At 38.4% G+C, this 19,468-nt stretch overlaps 1 protein-coding gene across 2 annotated transcripts; it reads right to left on the bottom strand.

Annotated features, from left to right (window-relative positions):
• Positions 1 to 794: 794 nt before the first annotated feature.
• Positions 795 to 15,465, bottom strand: LACTB (lactamase beta). 2 transcript variants are annotated; one of them, XM_061157316.1, is made up of 6 exons: positions 15,064 to 15,454; positions 14,586 to 14,652; positions 12,874 to 13,064; positions 12,244 to 12,595; positions 11,202 to 11,367; positions 795 to 1,606 (listed from the first exon to the last, which is right to left on the bottom strand). In XM_061157316.1, the coding sequence occupies exons 1-6, from the start codon at positions 15,424 to 15,426 to the stop codon at positions 1,075 to 1,077; spliced, it is 1,671 nt and encodes a 556-aa protein (XP_061013299.1). In that variant the 5' UTR covers positions 15,427 to 15,454; the 3' UTR covers positions 795 to 1,074. The 2 variants fall into 2 exon arrangements, 1 of the variants encoding a protein (XP_061013299.1); XR_009695122.1 differs by having other exon boundaries at positions 1,469 to 1,606; positions 11,202 to 11,363; positions 15,064 to 15,465.
• Between the last annotated feature and the right edge of the window lie 4,003 nt (positions 15,466 to 19,468).

Genomic DNA, 19,468 nt, shown 5'->3' with positions numbered 1-19,468 from the left:
TCCCTGGTGGTCCAGTCGTTAAGAATCTCTGCTTCCTCTGCTGGGGGCATGGGTTGGATCCCTGGTTAGGAGCTAAGATTCCACCTGTGACTTGGTGTGGCCAAAAATGAAAGCAGGCTGAGAAAGCCACTCGGATGCAAACACATGTTGCCTTTCATGAAAAGAATGATTCAGAGGGCAGAGCCAAGAGTTTAGAGAACACAGCAAAGAGCCAAGAACTATTCTTAGGCCTTGAGCACTAATCAAGCAGCTGCCAACCTGTGTCTGGCTGGGGAGCAAGTAACATCTTTAGTTCACAAATCTTAAAATCTGTGAGTGAATGAGCATTTGGGAAACATTTCCTCTGGGACCAGAAAAGCCTTTAGATGACTACAACATATTGTCTGCACCCTCATTAGAGACTCTGGTGCCAGATCCATCCAGTCAAGCTACTGCTGAATTCCTAAGCTTCAGAAACCATGGGATAATAAATGTGTGTTCTTTTAAGCTGCAATAGAGAACTAATATACCATTTCTCACAATCTTGTTTCTGCTGTCTTTTTTTTTCTTTTTAAAACATATTTATTTATTTGGTTGGTTGTGGCAGGTCTTGGTTGTGGCATGCAAGATCTTCACTTGCAGCATGTAGGATCTATTTCCCTGACCAGGGATTGAACCTGGATCTCCCCTGCATTGGGTGCACGGAATCTTAGCCACTGGACTACAAGGGAAGGACCATCTGCTGTCATATTAAAAGAACAATATTTTGAGTCTGCTGTTGAATGAGATTTCCTCTATATTACACATTCAGAAAGTACATTTTTATCAGAATATTTTATTTCAAGAGTTAACACTTTTTTCAAAAAGTAAAAATATAGTTACTTCCCTGAGTATAAAGAACTCATCCTCCAATAAAAGACAATTACAAAAGTAGGCAATTAGAGGTACATAATTCTCTGCATTCAGTTATACTCTATTACAAATTTATTCTTTAAAATTGTGTGTATCTGGGGACTTCAATGTTTCAAAACAAAACAAAACAAAAAACCAACAAACAAAAACAAAACCGTAACAGCTTGTTTTGCACCTGTGATGTTAAGGTACGTCTGATCTGTCTTTATCAAATTCCAGAGCAATCTTTAAAGCAGTGTTGTTGAGGCCAACAGACTGCATGTTACATATGATAGAAACAACTATTCCTCTTGGGGGGACCTTGTTATTTAGAGCGTCTGCATCCAGTTCTTCAGGAAGGACCAGCAGGACACTACTTGCACCCACTGCGCCCCCGGTGTGGGAGGCGTAGTGCCGCTGCTTCCTGCAAGAGCCATATGTCTGCTTCTTTTCCACCACGCCCCACGCCATCGCGTATTTACCCTCTTTATCCCAAGACATCTCTGTATTAGGGACTGGCGTCCAAATCATAAGCATTGTTTCTGGTTTAAGATATCCGGGTAAAAGATTTTCATTTGAGTTCTTAAACAGCCCGACTTGGTAACCATACAGCATCGCATTCCCAAATTTCAGAAGGTCACCCACTGTAGACAGAAATCCACCACCAGCCCATTTATAGGAGTTATCCACGTAAGGTGTGTTGACAAGGCGTTTCTTTTTATTGTAAACATAAAATCTAAAATGAAATAAGAATAGTCATTAAAAATGTGATAGTCTAGTATTGACTTCATACATGAAGATGAATAGAAAAATGTATACATGAGACAGATTGTATTTCATTGTAGTGAATGTATTTTCTCAGAAAGTAACCACTAGTTTTCAGTATGATTCAAATAAAATGAAACACAAGTTACTGAGTATAGAAAGCCGATTGTTTTTTCTATTGGCAAGGCTTGCCCATGCTGAGTATATGAAACTTCCAATACTGTTAAAAGATGTACTGATTAGTACACGTGATATATATTTGCCCTGTGTATATGCAGAAACACCTAATGTTCGGTAGATATTTTTAGTTTCTGGGCTCAGGGAACCATGTGCTACACATAAATTTTATAACTAAAAACATACTATTGGGATGTTCAGGAATAAGGTTAGTATTTATAAGAAGACTACATCTCCTGGTTAAAAATAACATAGAAATACTATGTATAATGATGGGATATGGTACTTTCTTGGTGTAGTTGAAGCAGTAGGAGTTAGCAAATCTCAGCCTGAATCCCAACCCTCACCCTTAATAGTTATGTTTATTTGATTAATAAACACATATAAACTTCTTACTATGTTCCAGGTATTGTTCTAAGAAATATAGACATATGAACTAATTTATTCCTGTAACAATGTTAGGAGATAGGTACTATTACAATTCCTAAGGCACAGAGAAATACATAACTTGTCCAAAGCCACACAGTTTATAAGTGGCAGAATTGGATTAAAATCTAGGCAATCTGTTGCCTCTCTGTTTCCATCCTAACTTCTAAAATGGGGACAAAAACATCTACTTTGCAGAGTTAGAAAATAAATATATAAAGCACTCTGCATATTTCTGCTGCTGCTGCCAAGTCGCTTCAGTCGTGTCCGACTCTGTGCGACCCCACAGACGGCAGCCACCAGGCTCCCCTGTCCCTGGGATTCTCCAGGCAAGAACACTGGAGTGGGTTGCCATTTCCTTCTCCATGCATATTTCTAATAGGTACTTAATAAACGTTTACTCACTTAAGTATTCAACGGTTATTGATGGAACACGTACTATGTGCCAGGCACTGTTTGGATGCTAGGATAAGGTGTAAAACAAAAGAGACTAACCTCATGAGGTTTCCATTCTAATATGAGGAGACTGTACCATAAACATTAGGTACATAAAATGAAATCACAAAATAAATAAAGGACACAACTCTTGAGGTTAGGGTTAGGCCTTTCAAGATTCATAATAAAATGGTACTCTTGGGTTTTCAGTTTGCTGAGAGTCTCACCTGTAATGACTCTCATCTTCATCCATCCTTGGCTATTCATAAGCACAGTTAGACTTGAATCTCACCATCACTTTCAACTGTTTTATCACTAGGGTCTCAAACTCAGAAATTTCTTCCTATGACTGACTTCCAACCCTTCCAGCTCTCCAAATGAACCTGCTCTCTGCCCTCAATGGCACCTTCATCCATGCCCACTGTCTTCTCAATTTTCCCAGGTCTTTTAGTTTCTAGTGGTTTCCTCTGATTTTCTCTTCTAGGCTGAACTATATCATCAGTCATTTCAACTATTTCGGTTGTGGTCTTTAGTGAGGCCACATCTTGTGGTTTCTCACTGTTCTGATCTTACACTATACCAATCCATCAATCCTGAATAAACCTAGGTACCCCGGATCTACCAAGAAAGGTTGCAGGAATTCATACAACAAAGCTGACTGCTATAAATTCATGCTCGTGCTAAGGGTCTTTGCTGTTGCTCTCAAATCCTTTTGTTCTTTTCCTGGGTACTCCCTGGTATTGTTGTTGTTGTTGTAGTCGCTAAGTTGTGTCCAACTGTTTGCAACCCCATGGGAGATAGCCTACCAGGCTCCTCTGTCCATGAAATTTCCCAGGCAAGAATATTGGGGTGGGTTGCCATTTCCTTCTCCAGGGGATCTTCCCAACCCAGGGATCGAACCGTGTCTCCTGCATTGCAGGCAGATTCTTTACCGCTAAGCCAGCAGGGAAGCCCCACTCCCTGGTGCACTCTTCATAGTTGGGACCCCCAATCCCACCCTCAGTCCCCTATCCTACTTCAGGCTTAGTCAGCAGATAACTATATTCCTTGTTTTACTGAGAAGATTGAGACCATCCAAAGTGAGCTAGAAACTCCCATCTTCATCTTAAAATGCATTTACATCATGATGCAATCTATAAAAAAAACATTTCCTATTGTTTTCAAGAGTAATTCTACTACCTGCATCTTTGACCACCTCCTATCACCTTTACAACCTTGTTTCACCAGTTATACTTCCTAGATTGTAGTATCTCCTTGCAGTTTGCTTTCCAGGCAGAAGCCACAGATTGTGCCTCCTCTTCCCAGCCATTAAAAAACCCTCCAATGGTTATGAATGTAATGAGAATAAAACCCAAATTTCTCACAACAGTCTATGACATAGTCAATGACCTTCAGTAGAGGCAGGACTAGCTCCCCAAGGGAAATTGTGAGAGGCATGTTTTTCAGCTGTCACAATTATTGGATGGCTATTACTGAGACTTACAGGGTAGGGGCCTAAGGGTCCTAAATGCCCTGTGGTGTATGGGAAAGTCCCATACCATGGTGCATTCTCCTGTATCTATATCCTGTGAGATCAACCATCCTACCAGATGTTCATGTAAGCAAAATAAAATCTGTTTATAACCAGTTGAGCCTAGAACCTCCTCCATTTTATATGTAAATACAAACTACTTTTGGCACATTTTTACTCTAAGATGAATTCTTGAGTGCAGCCTTTGTGAAAATTGAAGACCACACTGTATTTTGCTCAAAACTTTAGCCAGAGTTAGCTACTAAGGACATGAGTTGAAGCACCAAATGCAATAAACCTGTACTGGTCTGCATTTACTTGTCACATTTAAAATAATTTTACATATTAAGTTGCAGTTGACTTTGTTACGTCTTTGCATGTTGTGGTAAGTAAACATTATCATATTGATACATCTATTATACACCATATTCATCTGTTATATAATATTTTTATTTCTTTTTTTACATTTTAGTTAGAGTATTGAATATAGGTTATATGATTTCCTATTTTCATTTCAGATAATAAGGGAAGTGTTAAAACATGTTGTTAAAGTAACAGGCAGTGGGTCTAAAGGCACTGATACTCACTGTCCAATATAATTTAGCCCTTGCTTACCTCTCTGACCTCATCACTTATAACATCTTGTCTTCCTTCATAGCTTTCCTTATTATTCATGTTTCAATTCAACTGACATGGCCTAAAACCAATATATTTTAAATAGACCTCCCCTTAACAGCCTCTTCCTGTATATCCCAGTGCTCTGTACTATTTTCTTCATATCAATATAGGAGATTCTTAGTTTACATTTCCATAGAATGTAAGTTTCACAAGGGCAGGAATCTTATCTACCTGGTTCATTGATATTTCCCCCATCTAGAACAGTACTAGACATCCACTGAGTACTGTGAAATATGTTGAACACGTGAAAGCATCATTTGTTGGCCAAGTATTTAGTGGAGACTCCTTGCAAGGCATTGGAGAGAAAAGAAAAACCATACACTGTGGCTGCTCTCAAAGGCAAACAGTCTTGTTGGACAGTTCTTAAATTTTACAGCACCATATGAATCGCCTGAAGATTTTGTTAAAACGCAGATTCCGCTTCAGTAGGTCTGGGGAGGGCCCCAAATACTGCAGTTCTAGCAAGCTCCCAAGTGATGCCAATCTTGCTTTGAGTAACAGGTTGTGGGATGACTAGCAAGATGGATGTGAGGAATCCTGAGCACTAGTGAGAGCAAGACTTGTTGAAATGGTTCCTCACTCTGCTGGGGAGCAAGAGTTCAGTTTGACTGAAGCAGAGAGCGCTTCAAAAGGTGATGCCAGAGGATTAGACATGGGACAGGGCACACGTCACAAAGGCTTTCCTTGCCATGATAGGAATTTTGACACCTTCACCTTAGTTCACAAAATGCTCTAGTTTTCTATATGCTAAGGGGGAAAAAACAAAACACTTTTTTTCCTTATCCTCGTTACAGCTTCCAGTTTCCAGTCTTTTCACTCTCATATATCGTCAAACTACACGAAACAGTCCACACCTGCTGTTTTCATGCACTCACCTCTCCATTCATTCAGTTCCTTAGAATATGGCTTTCGTTCCCTCATCTCTACTAAACAGCTCTCTTGCGTGTTATCAAGGATCTTCTAATTCCCCTCATTCTAGCTTCCCTTGTAGCACTGTGACCCACCACATCACTGCCACTCCCCACAGGCCACTTTGCTCTGCGCTCTCTCTTCTAGCTCTCAGTCCCATGATTCTCCAGATCCCTCCCATCACCAGGGGTTCCAGGGTCCCAGGTCTTCTTTTCTATAGGAATTAACTACAAAACTGCAGCTGTACCACAATCCCTGTTCCAAATTTACCACCGGATTTTCTACTAGCATTAATGATTCTCAAATTTGTTTCTTAATGTTGTTTACCAGAATGAGCAGTGGGGCCTCATCCCTCCCTTCAAAATTCATAACTCTGAAGGATAGTGGGCACATAATTTGAAAAATGACTCCTCTTTCTTCTGTCATGATTCCTATATGTCTCCCAAAAGTCCAAGTCATAATATTGGGTGAAGCAGGAATGACCACAGATATATGCTCTGAAGATTAAAAAAGTCTACAGAGGATCTAAGTATACTCCCCGGACAGCCAATGGTTTGATATATTGTCTTCTCATTTTGCAAAATGAACGTGTCCAGAAGTGATCTCCTCTGAACCTTCTCATATTTCTCCTCTCCATTAAGATCTTTCTTGCCTCTCTTGCCCTCAACTCTCACATTCAGTAATGACAAATCCCATCATTCAACCTTAGCTTTCTGTCTAATCTTTCTCCCTTCCTTTCATTCCTACAGCCACTCTTGTATTTTAGGTCCTCGTTACTTTTTGTCTGAACTCTGATTACACTTGTATTTCCAGTCAATCAAATTTCAAAAAAATCACACAATAGAATAATAAAAATAGGTTTCTCAATGAAAAATATATTTGTTAGAGTGATCTCCAAGTTTGTAAACTAGGAGAGACCTACAAATCTATTTTGGTTAATAATCAGCTTTGCATTATACAACTTAATGCAGCATTTCAAAGCACTTACATCAAGGCTGGAAATTAGGATGACTCCTCTTTTAAAATAAATTCTAAGCTTTAATCTTTTGATTCATTTTTATAGAGGACAAATTAATGACTTCTCATGAAAATAATCTTGATCAGCTGAATGATAGCTTCACTATTTCAAATTCTTAAGGAATTTCTGCACTAAACGAATGGAATTATGGACACAAGTTCTTAAATTACTGGAGTATCTTTGTAACTGAATAATTGATGGAATGATGTCAGATGACAAACAGTCATCCTAAAGAATCTCTATAGTTTCTGCACAACAACATTATAGTACTATAGAAATCTACATCTAGAAGCTTATAAATGCAAACTAATTTTAAATCCTTTTTAAATGCCTTTACAAATAATTATGCATCACTTTGTATTTTATTGCTTTAAGAAGTTAAAAAACCCATAGAATTTAACATGCATATTATACAAACCAATCCCACTCTAACATTTAGCATTAACAAGGGCTGAACCTACTACCAGAGAGTCCATAGGCTAAAGGCATAAAACAAAGCTTCACAAGGAACAATGCTTAATATTAGAAGATACTTGAGAAAATAAAACTAATTAACAATAAAGACAATAAGAGAAGGTAAAGACCATACTTATACTGTCAAAATACAGCAAACACTTCAGAAAACATTTTATTTGATTTTGGTCCTATCCAATTATGAAAGAGATCTTCGTTGCAAGTATTATGCCAAACACAGAGAAAATATGAATAGTGTCTAATAATAAGCTAATGCATTGACTAAGGATTCCCCCATCAACAGTGTCCTTGAGTGGCAAGAACATTCATTCCATTCCCCTGTGGGTTTTTGCTTAAAGGGTTATTTAGTTTACCTGCTTATACAGAGTATACTTGAAATACAGAATAAATGTACCTATTTGCATATACAGAATCAATGTTCCTATCCTTCAAGAAACTCCAGTTTCACTCAGGACAACAATGCACCCAGCTAAAAGCGGATTTCTCTGCATTCCTTACAGCTGAATGTTGCCTGACACTAAAATTCTGGCCAAAGAAATGTAGGTAGTATTTTGGGGTGGGATTCTGGGAAAATACCTCAAACACGTGACAGATACTGTGAGGCACTATTTTAAAGACACACACACATTCACGCAGAGAAGTGATAAAGATGATAAAAAAAAAAAAAAGATGATAAAAATATTTACTTCTGGGACACAGTAACTCTAAAAAGCCTAGATCAAGATAATACAAACATATTTATGATTATACCAAGGGGTCAGTAGACTAGAAAACAAACTTTTGCTCGAAGTTTTATTTCTGGTAAAATTGTACCATAAAACAAATAGAAACATAAACAATTACTAAGTTTTACTTTAAGGTTTTTTATTATTTTTTTTAAACATACATCTTTGAGAAGATTTCTTTTCCTCCCTGCACTTCCACTCGAAGCTGGTGCCTCTAAGCCCTTTTGAAATAATTATTACAAAAATAAAAAAGAATCAGAGTTGAGCTTCTAGAGGCCCAAATATAAATTCTATCAAGTGAAATAAAAACAAAATGGACAGAACATTTTGCTTTGTAATAACATTTCCTCCTTCTTTTAGTGTCCTACTTTATTTCCGGAGCCCATTTAATCTACCTAAAATCAATCACTTACTCCTTTAGCACCACTGGGCACAAGCAAAAATAAAGAAAATCCCAGAGCTGATGGAAACCTTTAACGGTAGAAACAGAAACCCACTGCCTTTTCTCAAAGAATGGGCGATAAGATGAAATTAACTCACTGTCACATGCCATGTTTTGGTATTTGTACATTACTTACTAAGAAAACAACAAACAACAGCTGACTTGCAGTCTGCACATTCATGGAGGCTTAATTTTCAGTTGAGAAAAGAGGCTCAGTGATTCTCCCTTATATAGAAGAGTAGGTATTTGTTATCAAATGCCTAGATTTAACTCAAAATAAGGTTATGCATCTATGCCAACATTACAAGAATCTTTTCTAGATTCAACTGATAACTTCAGGTGTTATTTTTTTCTTATGTTTCCAGGAGAATATAATGTGGACCTAGATATAATAAGTATTGTCTGAAAACTACAGGTCATTTCCATCGTTAAAGTGTTTACAAATAACAAATGCTGGAGAGGGTATGGAGAAAAGGGAACCCTCCTACACTGTTGGTGGGAATATAAGTTAGTGTGGCCACTATGGAGAAGAGTAAGGAGGTTCCTCAAAAAATTAAAAATAGAATTGCCACATGATCCAGTAATCCCACTCTTCTGCATATACTCAGACAAAACCATAATTCAAAAAGATACATGCACCCCTATGTTCATAGAAGCACTGTTGCAATAGCCAAGACATGGAAATAATCTAAATGTCCATCGACGAATAAAGAAAGATGTGGTGTGTATACACACACACACACACACACACACACACACACACACACACACACACGATGTATACTCAGCCATAAAAAAAGAAATAACGTCATTTGTAGCAACATGGATATAACCAGAGATTATCATATTAAGTAAAGTAAGTCAGGAAGAGAAAGACAAATACCATACGATATCACTTATATATGGACTCTAAAATACTGCACGCATGAACCTATCTACAAATCAGAAACAGACTCGCAGACATAGAGAATAGTCTTGTGGTTGCCAAAGGGGAGGTGAGGAGGCAGAGGAATGAACTGGGAGCTTGGGGTTAGTTGAGGCAAACTGTTACATTTAGAACGGATAAACAACAAGGTCCTACTAATACAGCACAGAGAAATATATCCAATCTCCTGGGATACACCATAATAGAAAAGAAGATTAAATAAAGAATGTGTGTATGTGCATAACTGAGCCTCTTTGCTATACAGCAGAAATTAGCACAACATTGTAAATCAACTACACTTCAATTAAAAAAAAAAGAACAAAACAACAACAAAAACCTACAGGTCACTTAAAAATTAAAATTCATTGCTTGCTGCTAACCTAATTTCTTTTAGGTTCAAAAAAATCTCTTTCAGGTTGACTTGCAATGCATATTTGATCCTTTTAAATAAGCTGATAATTTAAAAATGGTAATTTAACCAAATATAACAGAAAACTGAACAAAGCCAGTATGGGGAGATAAAGCTAAAAAAACATCTACCATTTCATCTAGGCAAGGATCATTAAGTCATTTGTAAAGTGTGTTCTCTAATGAAAACTTAAAAAGTAAAAGTAACAGTTGATTTGTTAAATGTGTTGTTACCTTTCTAACCAACCAAATAATAAGAGTAAAATGGAAAACACCATAACTGTAAAACTCATATTAGTCTTTAGTCACAAGATTTTCTTTCACTCCCTTTTTTATACATTACTAGTAAAAATGATGACAACATTTTAGCTTGATTACTTAAAAAAAATGATTTTCAAAGTTTTACAGGGGAGAAAACTGGTATATACCACTTCAAATTACCATCACCAGTAAAGGAATACAATGAATTCATGTGACTTCTGAGAGACCTGATGACTAAATGTAACCTGCGATCCTAGATTAGATCCTGCACCAGAAAGAAAAATGTTTTTCCTTGTGTTATAAAGGAAATTATTGGGGCAACTGATAAAACCTGAATAATGTCTGTAGATTTGATATAAGCATTATGTTGATGTTAATTTCCTGAATGCTCTGTTTTAGAAAATACATGTTTAAGTATTTATGGGTACCACTTAAGTATAAGGGGTACCATATTGCCAACTGATTTCCAAATGGCTGAGAAAAAAACAACAGAGACAGACAGATAAAGCAAATGTGGTAAAATAACTAAAATGTGGGGAATCTGGTTGAAGAGTATATGAAAATTCTTTGTACCAGTTTGTGTAACTTTTCTATAAGTGTAAGATAACTTCAAAATTAAAAAAATAATTAAAAATAATAAAAGGTGGGATGCACGAGACAAGTGCTCCAGTCTGGTGCACTGGGAAGACCCAGAGGAATCGGGTGGAGAGGGAGGTGGGAGGGGGGATCAGGATTGGGAATACATGTAAATCTATGGCTGATTCATATCAATGTATGACAAAACCCACTGGAAAAAAAAATAATAATAAAAATTAAAAAAAAAATAATAATAAAAGGTAAATGAAACATTAACTAAAACATAAGAGATGATGGAAAATCAAATTATAGATACCCATGATGGGTACAATTTTAGTTTAATTATTCATGTGCTTAAATTATTATTGTTAACTTTTATCTAAGGACCTTGGATTACTTCATATATATATATATGGATATATATATGAAAATAAAATACATTTTATTTTACTTACATTATAGGTGGAAAGAGAGACATGAAGAAAAGCTCCCAAAATGTGGCAAGTTGATTATGGCATGGAGACAAGCAAAGTGTGACTTTAAATTGATAACACAGTGTGAAGACACAATATAGCCAGACATACCAGAAGGTAATCATTTACCTTGCTCTATTGTAAATCACTGGCTCATTTTCCTCCTGCACAGTTGTCAGCATATCCAAGTCATGGAATATTTTCTGCATATAGTCCAAATATTTATATCCTGAAGCTCTTTCTACTATGGCTGCCAGTAGGGTATAGCCAAAAGTTGAATACAAAAACTGACTACCTTGAGACATCATTGCAAAGGGGGAAAAAAAAAAAGAAAATGCTTTATTATTATTCAAAAACACGCAAAATATTTTCCTACTGAAAACTGGCACTTTTTAAAAACTAGAATATTTTACTTAAGCATTTAGATGAAGATCATGGATGATATATTAACAAATTTAGTCAACTTTGCAATGACCCTGCTTATTCCATGTCTCAAACACAAGAATGTTAATAAAATAATCGATATATTTATTAGTCTTTTTGTTTTCTTTGCCATGCCCCGACCAGGGATTGAACTCCTTGCCCTTTGCCATGGAAGGGTGGAGTCCTAACCACTGGACCTCTAGGAAATTTCCACAAACCATTTTTAAAATGAAAATGGAATACAAGGACATAAACCTGCAATAAATTTAAAAATAAAGTGGTTTTGGCAGGCATCACACCAAAAAACACACAAAAAAATTATTTTTATAGAGCAGATTTTTGGGAAATAAAATTAAGCTGGAGTATGCTAATTTCTTTAAGAAATGAACGCACAAAACAAATTGAATAATTTAAATATTAACTACTAACAACATACAGAAAATCAGCAGTGCTTCATCATGCAAACTTTGGTCCAAATTTTATTTGGAGGGCTATTCCAACATCTTATTTTTTTCATGAATATCCTGATACTGAGAACCCATTAAATGTCTAGGTAGCCTCCAGTGAAGTTAACTAACTGCCTGAATGCTAGGCTTTGTTAAAAACTATAGACAACAAAGGCAAGCATCTAACAAAACCATGCCATCATCAACCACATTGAATGCACTCAGGATGGTATCATTTTGGAGTTTCTGAAATTAATCATTCAATAATGATGATTTTGTAAAAAGAAGAAATTAACACTCACCAGGTTTGAAGAACAAAGGGTCATTTTTAAATAATCTTAGAGATTCAATTGAATTTTCAAATTTTTCTTTCAAATATAATTCACCTTGTTCAAAATCATTCTTTTTCTTGCAAGGTTTTGAATTTCGGCCTTTGGTTTCACTATCTTGCTCTACCTTAGCTTTAGCAAAGTCATTCTTTTCATTGCTTTTGCCTCCTTTTTCTTTTAACTCTTTTTCTTGGTCAGATTCCATCAACCCTTTCATCATCTGTAAGGCTTTATAAGCTTTCTCTTCTTTCACCTTTTTCATGTCCTTTTCATAATGACGAATTCCACTTAAGTGGGAAATCAATAATCTTGTTGTAACAGACACCTAACAGTAAAAACATGAAAATTCAACTACGATATTAAACTGCATAATAAAAAGTCAGTAGCCTTGGAATAATGTTTCAGCAAAATTTTCCATTTTAAGCTGCTGCTATCATGTACACATCTTTAGCCTCAAATTTCAGAAAAATATCCACTCAGTTATCATCAGGATAAAATAAAACTTTAATCCATTAACAAAATTTAAAAATAAATCAAAGAATCTTATGAAACCTTTTAAACCACTTAGATGTCATTAGAAAAATGAACTATGAGCTTCATTACCTTTTCACCTTCATATTCTTTTTCTGGGAATTCAGGAACATAATGTTGAACTGGAATATCAAGATCCAGTTTCCCTGCTTCCCACAGTTTGGCAATAGCAACCATGGTGAGGCTTTTGCTGATACTGGCAATTCTCATAACTGTCTCTGGCTTGCATGGTACACGGTTCTCAACGTCAGCATAACCTAAACCTTTGGGAGAAAAAAGCAAAAAGTCATAATAGGTCTCATGGTCAAAGGAGTCTTCAAAAACTGAAATAATACTATCTTAAAATATTCTATGTGCTTATTAAAAGAAAAAGCTATTCCACTTGCATAATTAATCAAAACTGAATATATAAGGATGAGTCTTAGCAATACTGACAACAGTAGGCCTAACAATTTAACCTTATAACAAGACTGAAATTGTACCCTGTGCAAAACAGTAATGTTATGACTCAGTCACTAATGCTTAACTTATCTAAACAATTCGGTTATTCCATATTTTAAATAAATTACATTCTTTAAGGAAAACATCATTGTTCTTCAGATTATATTTATTCTTGATTTTTTAGTGAGTTTATACAAAACCCCTTAAAAAGACGAATAAAACAAATGTGAAAAGATGCCCCAGAAAACCAATCAAGCTGATCATCAATTAAATTCAGCTGTAGGTCAGAAGAAAACTAAGAACTCATGGTTCACAAAGAGTCAGACACGACTGACTGAACAACAACTAATTTAAATAAAGCTCCTTCTAGAAAATATTTTAAGTTTGGTTTCATCTTTAGTAGGATAAAAGTGTTGCAGTCGAAGATATATAAAGAACTTAGACCTGAAAAGAATGAAAAGGTATAATTATTTTCACCTGTAAATGTAATGTAGATTATGCAGAAAAATACTTGCATAAAAACAAAGCCCTCACCTACAGGGCTGACATTTATATAATTTTTATTATAATACCTTTCATAAATGTTGATTGGGCTATGCTTAAACTTGGACAAAGAATCATTTTTCTTTAAATTCAAAACCTTACTGCTCCTATCAACTTCTAAAAGTACTCCTTCCTTTAAATGATGTTTGAAACATTTCCTAAAAGCTGGGTTTCTAAAAACCTGCTGTGATGAGTTAGACTAATTTGTGCACAATGGAAAAGTAAATCAAATTACAAAATTCTTTGATACAAGTATCATAAAAATTAGAAATCTATCTTCCCAAGTTGCTAGCTTTTTGTCTGAAAATATAGCTGACACCCCTGTATAGTCAAAAACAAAAACAAATAAAGTAGACTGTAAACTCATTGAGGAAAAGGAATCATATATATCCCCAGTTCTTAGTACTGTGCATTTTACACAACGGAGGATTCAATAAATTGTTGACTGAATTAAAAAAGAAAAACACTACATCCTGATGTTTTATTTAATCATAAGGGTTATCTACAAACGTGCAGTTAACAGACTGTTTTATACACAAGTTTGAAAGCAATAAATTCAGTATTTTAAGAAAGTGGGGGTAAAAACAAAGCTTCTTTAAGACTCCAATTTATTAATCAGAGTCACATTTTAAATCTTGCTATTCTATTCCAACACAGAATAAAGTCCAATTCTTTATTCTGTTAGGCACTTTAAAGTATGTATCCCACTTCATGGGATTCATTCTGCACAGTAACACATCAAGATTTCATTCACCGACTGGCAGAAAACAAGCCAATAAATAAAGCTATTCTGAGCCTACCTTCTGACCAGACTTCTTTTCCATCTACAGAGACTCCAACTACGATGCCCGGTGCGCCCACCTCATCCTAAGAGCCAAGGGGAAAGCACAGTTCAAGAACACAGCTAAAGACAAGCCGAAATTCGCCGCAGGTCCGCCTGCGCCTTCCTCGAGGGCGTCCCTCGGCCCCGCCCCACCACGCCCCCTCGGTCCGGGCCCCGCCCACCTCGGCGCCAGCTGGCCGGGCGCTAACGGTGAGGGGTGTGCCTGCCCGGCACCCTGAGGGGGAAGGGGCGGACCTTGACCTCCGCCCCGACTGGGGCAACCTCCCAACAGCTTCTGACCATGGCCGGGAGAACGGGAAACGGGAAGTCTTTCTCGCCACCGGGCTGGGGTCCGCTCGCCCCGAAGGATAACCACCAAGGGGTCTCATTATTCCGGGGTGACGCCGGGGGTGGGGCGCCGGGTTCCCGGCTGCCTACGCCCCCGGTCGCTCCACCTTGATCCTGTGCAGGAGGTCGCGGCTGCTGTCGATGGCTCTGGCGAAGTGCCTGGCGTGCGGCGGCGCCGGGGTCTGCGGAGACCACGGGGCGAGTGGCTGTTCCTGCGACGGCAGCGGCTCGGCCTGAGGCGGCGCCTCGGGGTCCGGGGCCGCGGCAGGTGGCGCGGGGGATGCGCCCCTCAGCCCGCCAGCCAGCTTCACCCCAAGTGCCAGCCCCAGCCCCAGCCCGAGGCCCCCGACCCACCCGGGGCCGAGTGGCGGCAGCCCGGCGCGCTGATGAACCGCACGCCGCCCACAGCCCCAGGCGCAGCCCCCGGTGGTCGCGGCCCTGGCCGTCACGGCAGACAGAAGCCGGTACATGGTGTCTCTGGCGAGCCGGCAGCTTCAGAGCTCCCGCAGGCCGGGCAGGCGGCTGAGGCTCTAGAAGGGATGGGAGGGGAGGGGAGGGGAAGGGAGGGGGGCGGTGACTGCGCTCAGGCCCCAGCAGTCAAGGCCCGATGGGCGGAGCGCCGATAGCATCGAGTCCTTCCTCTTTTCCTTTTTTAACTTTGTCTTGTCTCTTTCTCGATATTTCTTGATCTTTCTCCCTGCCCTCCAGTTTCCCCTCCTCTGCCTCCTCTTAGATCCGGTGTCGCCTCCTCAGAGAAGCGTTCGTAGGCCCGGTCCCTAGGAGTTCTCTCCACACCTGGAGCCCCAATGTGCACAACACTTTGTTTCACTCAACTAATCTGATTTCTTACCAGGCCGAAAGTATCATGTAATTTGTAGTTAGCTATGATCTCTGACAGCTGTAGATGCTCAGAGGCTCTTGTGAAATAAGAAACCTAACCTCAAGTTACCATAAAATGTAAAAGGTGTATAATCCTAACAACATTTAATGAGATGTTAATTTTGAAGATAATTAAACATTCATTACTTCGGGATATATAATTATCTTTTATATATTACATATTACCTATAGTATATTTTAAATATTGTAGTATTTTTTAAATAAAAATAATATTATGTATTAGATCTATTTAATATTATTTTATGTATTAAATTATTTAAATAAATAATAAACATATTTATATATTTCCCAAAGATTTCTGAAAGCTTGTAAGCCTTAGCACTGGGGCAGCATACACAATGTATAAAATGAACCTGTCTTTCCTTACACGTGGAATTTGTAGAGAGAATTCACAGACTTGACAAGCTATTGTGAAGAGAAAAAGTTGTGAACATCTGGAAAAAATGAAAATGTTAGTCGCTCAGTCATGTCCGACTCAGCTACTCGATGGACTGCAGCCCGCTAGGCTCCTCTGTCCATGGAATTCTCCAGGTAAGAATACTGGAGTGGGTTGCCATTTCCTTCTCCAAGGAGCTTCCTGACCCAGGAATCAAACCTGGGTCTCCCGCACTGCAGGCAGATTCTTCATCATCTGAGCCACCAGGGAAGCCCAAACATCTTGAGCTATTATTTAATTTTAAGGAAAAGGCAATAATAGTAAGCACATCTAGTCAGAAGATACTGGAGCTAAATAATTATATAGTGACAGGCTGTTTACAAAGCCTACAACCCTGAAGAGACCAGGGTATCCTAGGACCCAAAGGTTTTTGCAGTGAAACTCACTGAGGACCCTGGAGCACCACCTGCTGTTAGAGTGGACTGGGTGTACTCTGGCAGGATGGTATTGGAGGTTCCTGTTATAGGGGACCCCGCTACTCCAAGCACATCTTAGTGAGAGAGAAAAGTACAGAGAATGTAAAAGACATAGCCAATAGAGGTTACAATAAATTCTCATTTTATCATTCTTTTAAAAATTATACTATATATGTTATGCACTCTTCACCTCTCCTTGAATCAGAAGCACAGAGCCATATAGAAAGCAAAAGCCAAGATCCTGATGGACTTCTACAGTTTTAGAAGTAGGAAGAGGCCACTCAAAGTATGGCTTCTGTGAAGGTAATGAAGAATAGATGTTCTCTGTGAAAATCAAGGGCCTAGGAGGCAACTTAATCAAGCAACTGGCAGACATGGTGGCAGGGTTTTTACTATCACTGTGAGGCAGGAGCCTAGAGCTCCAACATTTCAGCTGTCTCTGGATTGGGAGCCACAGAAACCAAATAGAAGAAAAGTAAACCACGAGACGGAAGAGGAGTGGGATGACAGGAAAAGCAGAGGACGGCAAAAGAAGAAGGGAATTTTTCCACTAAAAGTAAACCTGCAAACCAAATTTCTGAAACACATAAGGAAAATATTTTTAAGAAAGACTGGCACCAAAATCAGTAATCAAGAAGTGAAATCAGCTCAGGCAAACGAAAGCACTAAAATCATCTACAGGAAAAGATAAAAAAGGGGAGACCTCTCTGCGGGTCCAGTGGATAAGAATCTGCCTTCCAATGCAGGACACACAGGTTTGATCCCTAGTCAGGGAACTAAGGAGAAGGCAATGGCAACCCACTCCAGTGTTCTTGCCTGGAGAATCCCAGGGACGGGAGCCTGGGGGGCTGCCGTCTGTGGGGTCGCACAGAGTCAGACACGACTGATAGGACTTAGCAGCAGCAGCAGGGAACTAAGATCCCACATGCTGTGGGGCAGTTAAGCCCGCTGACTTCAACTACTGAGCCCATGGGCCACAACTAGAGAGAAGCCCGCGTGCTGCAAGGAAGATCCTGCATGCTGCAACTAAGACCTGACACAGCCAGGCAAAAATATTTAAATTAAAAGAATAGAAGCCATTCACTGGTTAGACATGGGTTAATAGAAAACAAAGCTTTTTTCAAATTCAGAGAAATGAATTATAATATTCACAAACAAGGAATTATGAAATAAGATGTGAAATAAGAACATAAGATGAAAAAGAACTTATCAGAAATCATAAAAATAAAAAATCATGAGAGCTTTATTTTTTTTTCTGTTTTATTTATTTTTTTATTTTTTTTATTAGTTGGAGGCCAATCACTTCACAACATTTCAGTGGGTTTTGTCATACATTGATATGAATCAGCCTCATGAGAGCTTTAGAAAGAGTATCTCTTCCTGAGCTGGAGGCACACATTTGCTGAGCTGTCTATCCAAGGTCAGTTTGTGTTTTTCCTCTAGTGTTTATTTTTGCAGGCTAATTGTCTCCAGATGCTATTCTTCCTATCTCAAGGTTTCCAGGCCTCAAACTAGCTCTAAGAACTGGATATAGTACTCAAAAATCTACCAGTAAAGTGAGACCATCAGTTCCCATTCTCTGGACAGTTACCATTCTTACCAATTGTCTCACAGCATTTCCTCATTATGAATTTGTTGTCAGCAATCAAATCTTTATATAAACCAGGGAGTCAAACCCAGCTTCTCTCCCATAATCAGGTACTTGCAAGATTGATTTAATATGTATCTTTATTCACCTTTATTTTATTGGTTTTGACTTTGTAGTTCTGGGTATTACTTTTCATCTGAATTATGGCAAAATAAACCTTTTGACTCTCATGTTATCTACAAACACGGTACAGGCAAACTTTCTAATTCAAAAATACTGAAAAAGGCTCGACCTTAGATAGGATCCACTAGTACACCAATGGAAACTTCTCTCCAGGGGATCAGAGGTCCACTCACCAGTACTCTTTTGATATGGTTGTTCAAACAAATGGGAGCTCATCATTGCTCTTCTGTGACCCACTACTGTGTGGTATCCTGAAGATAATACTTCTGTTTCCTCCTCTTTTTTCCCCTCTTCTGAATGTTTCTCATTGACCTCAGGTTCTTGACCTCAGGTTCACTAAAAGCTTTTTGTAAGCCCTATTTTACTCATGCAACACATATTTATGGATATCTGCTCTTTGCCAAAGTTGATATTGAGATTACAATGGTGATGAGAAGAGACACAGTTTCAGCCCTCCTGAAACTCACAGGCTGGAGGGTAAGGCAGTCATCAGTCACATAAACACAAAAATAAAGGCAAAATCCCAACTATATTAAATCTCATGTAGGAGAAATGCAGTGTGTTGAGAGTTTTTTTTTTTTTTTTTAATTTTTATTATTATTATTTTTTTTTTCCAGTGGGTTTTGTCATACATTGATATGAATCAGCCATGGATTTACATGTTTTCCCAATCCCGATCCCCCCTCCCACCTCCCTCTCCACCCGATTCCTCTGGGTCTTCCCAGTGCACCAGGCCGGAGCACTTGTCTCGTGCATCCCACCTGGGCTGGTGATCTGTTTCACCATAGATAGTATACATGCTGTTCTTTTGAAATATCCCACCCTCACATTCTCCCACAAAGTTCAAAAGTCTGTTCTGTATTTCTGTGTCTCTTTTTCTGTTCTGCATATAGGGTTATCGTTATCACCTTTCTAAATTCCATATACATGTGTCAGTATGCTGTAATGTTCTTTATCTTTCTGGCTTACTTCACTCTGTATAATGGGCT

Source organism: Dama dama, chromosome 12 (assembly GCF_033118175.1).
Source record: "Dama dama isolate Ldn47 chromosome 12, ASM3311817v1, whole genome shotgun sequence".
Classification (NCBI taxonomy): Eukaryota; Metazoa; Chordata; class Mammalia; order Artiodactyla; family Cervidae; genus Dama; species Dama dama.
This window is presented reverse-complemented; position numbering and strand designations above follow the sequence as displayed.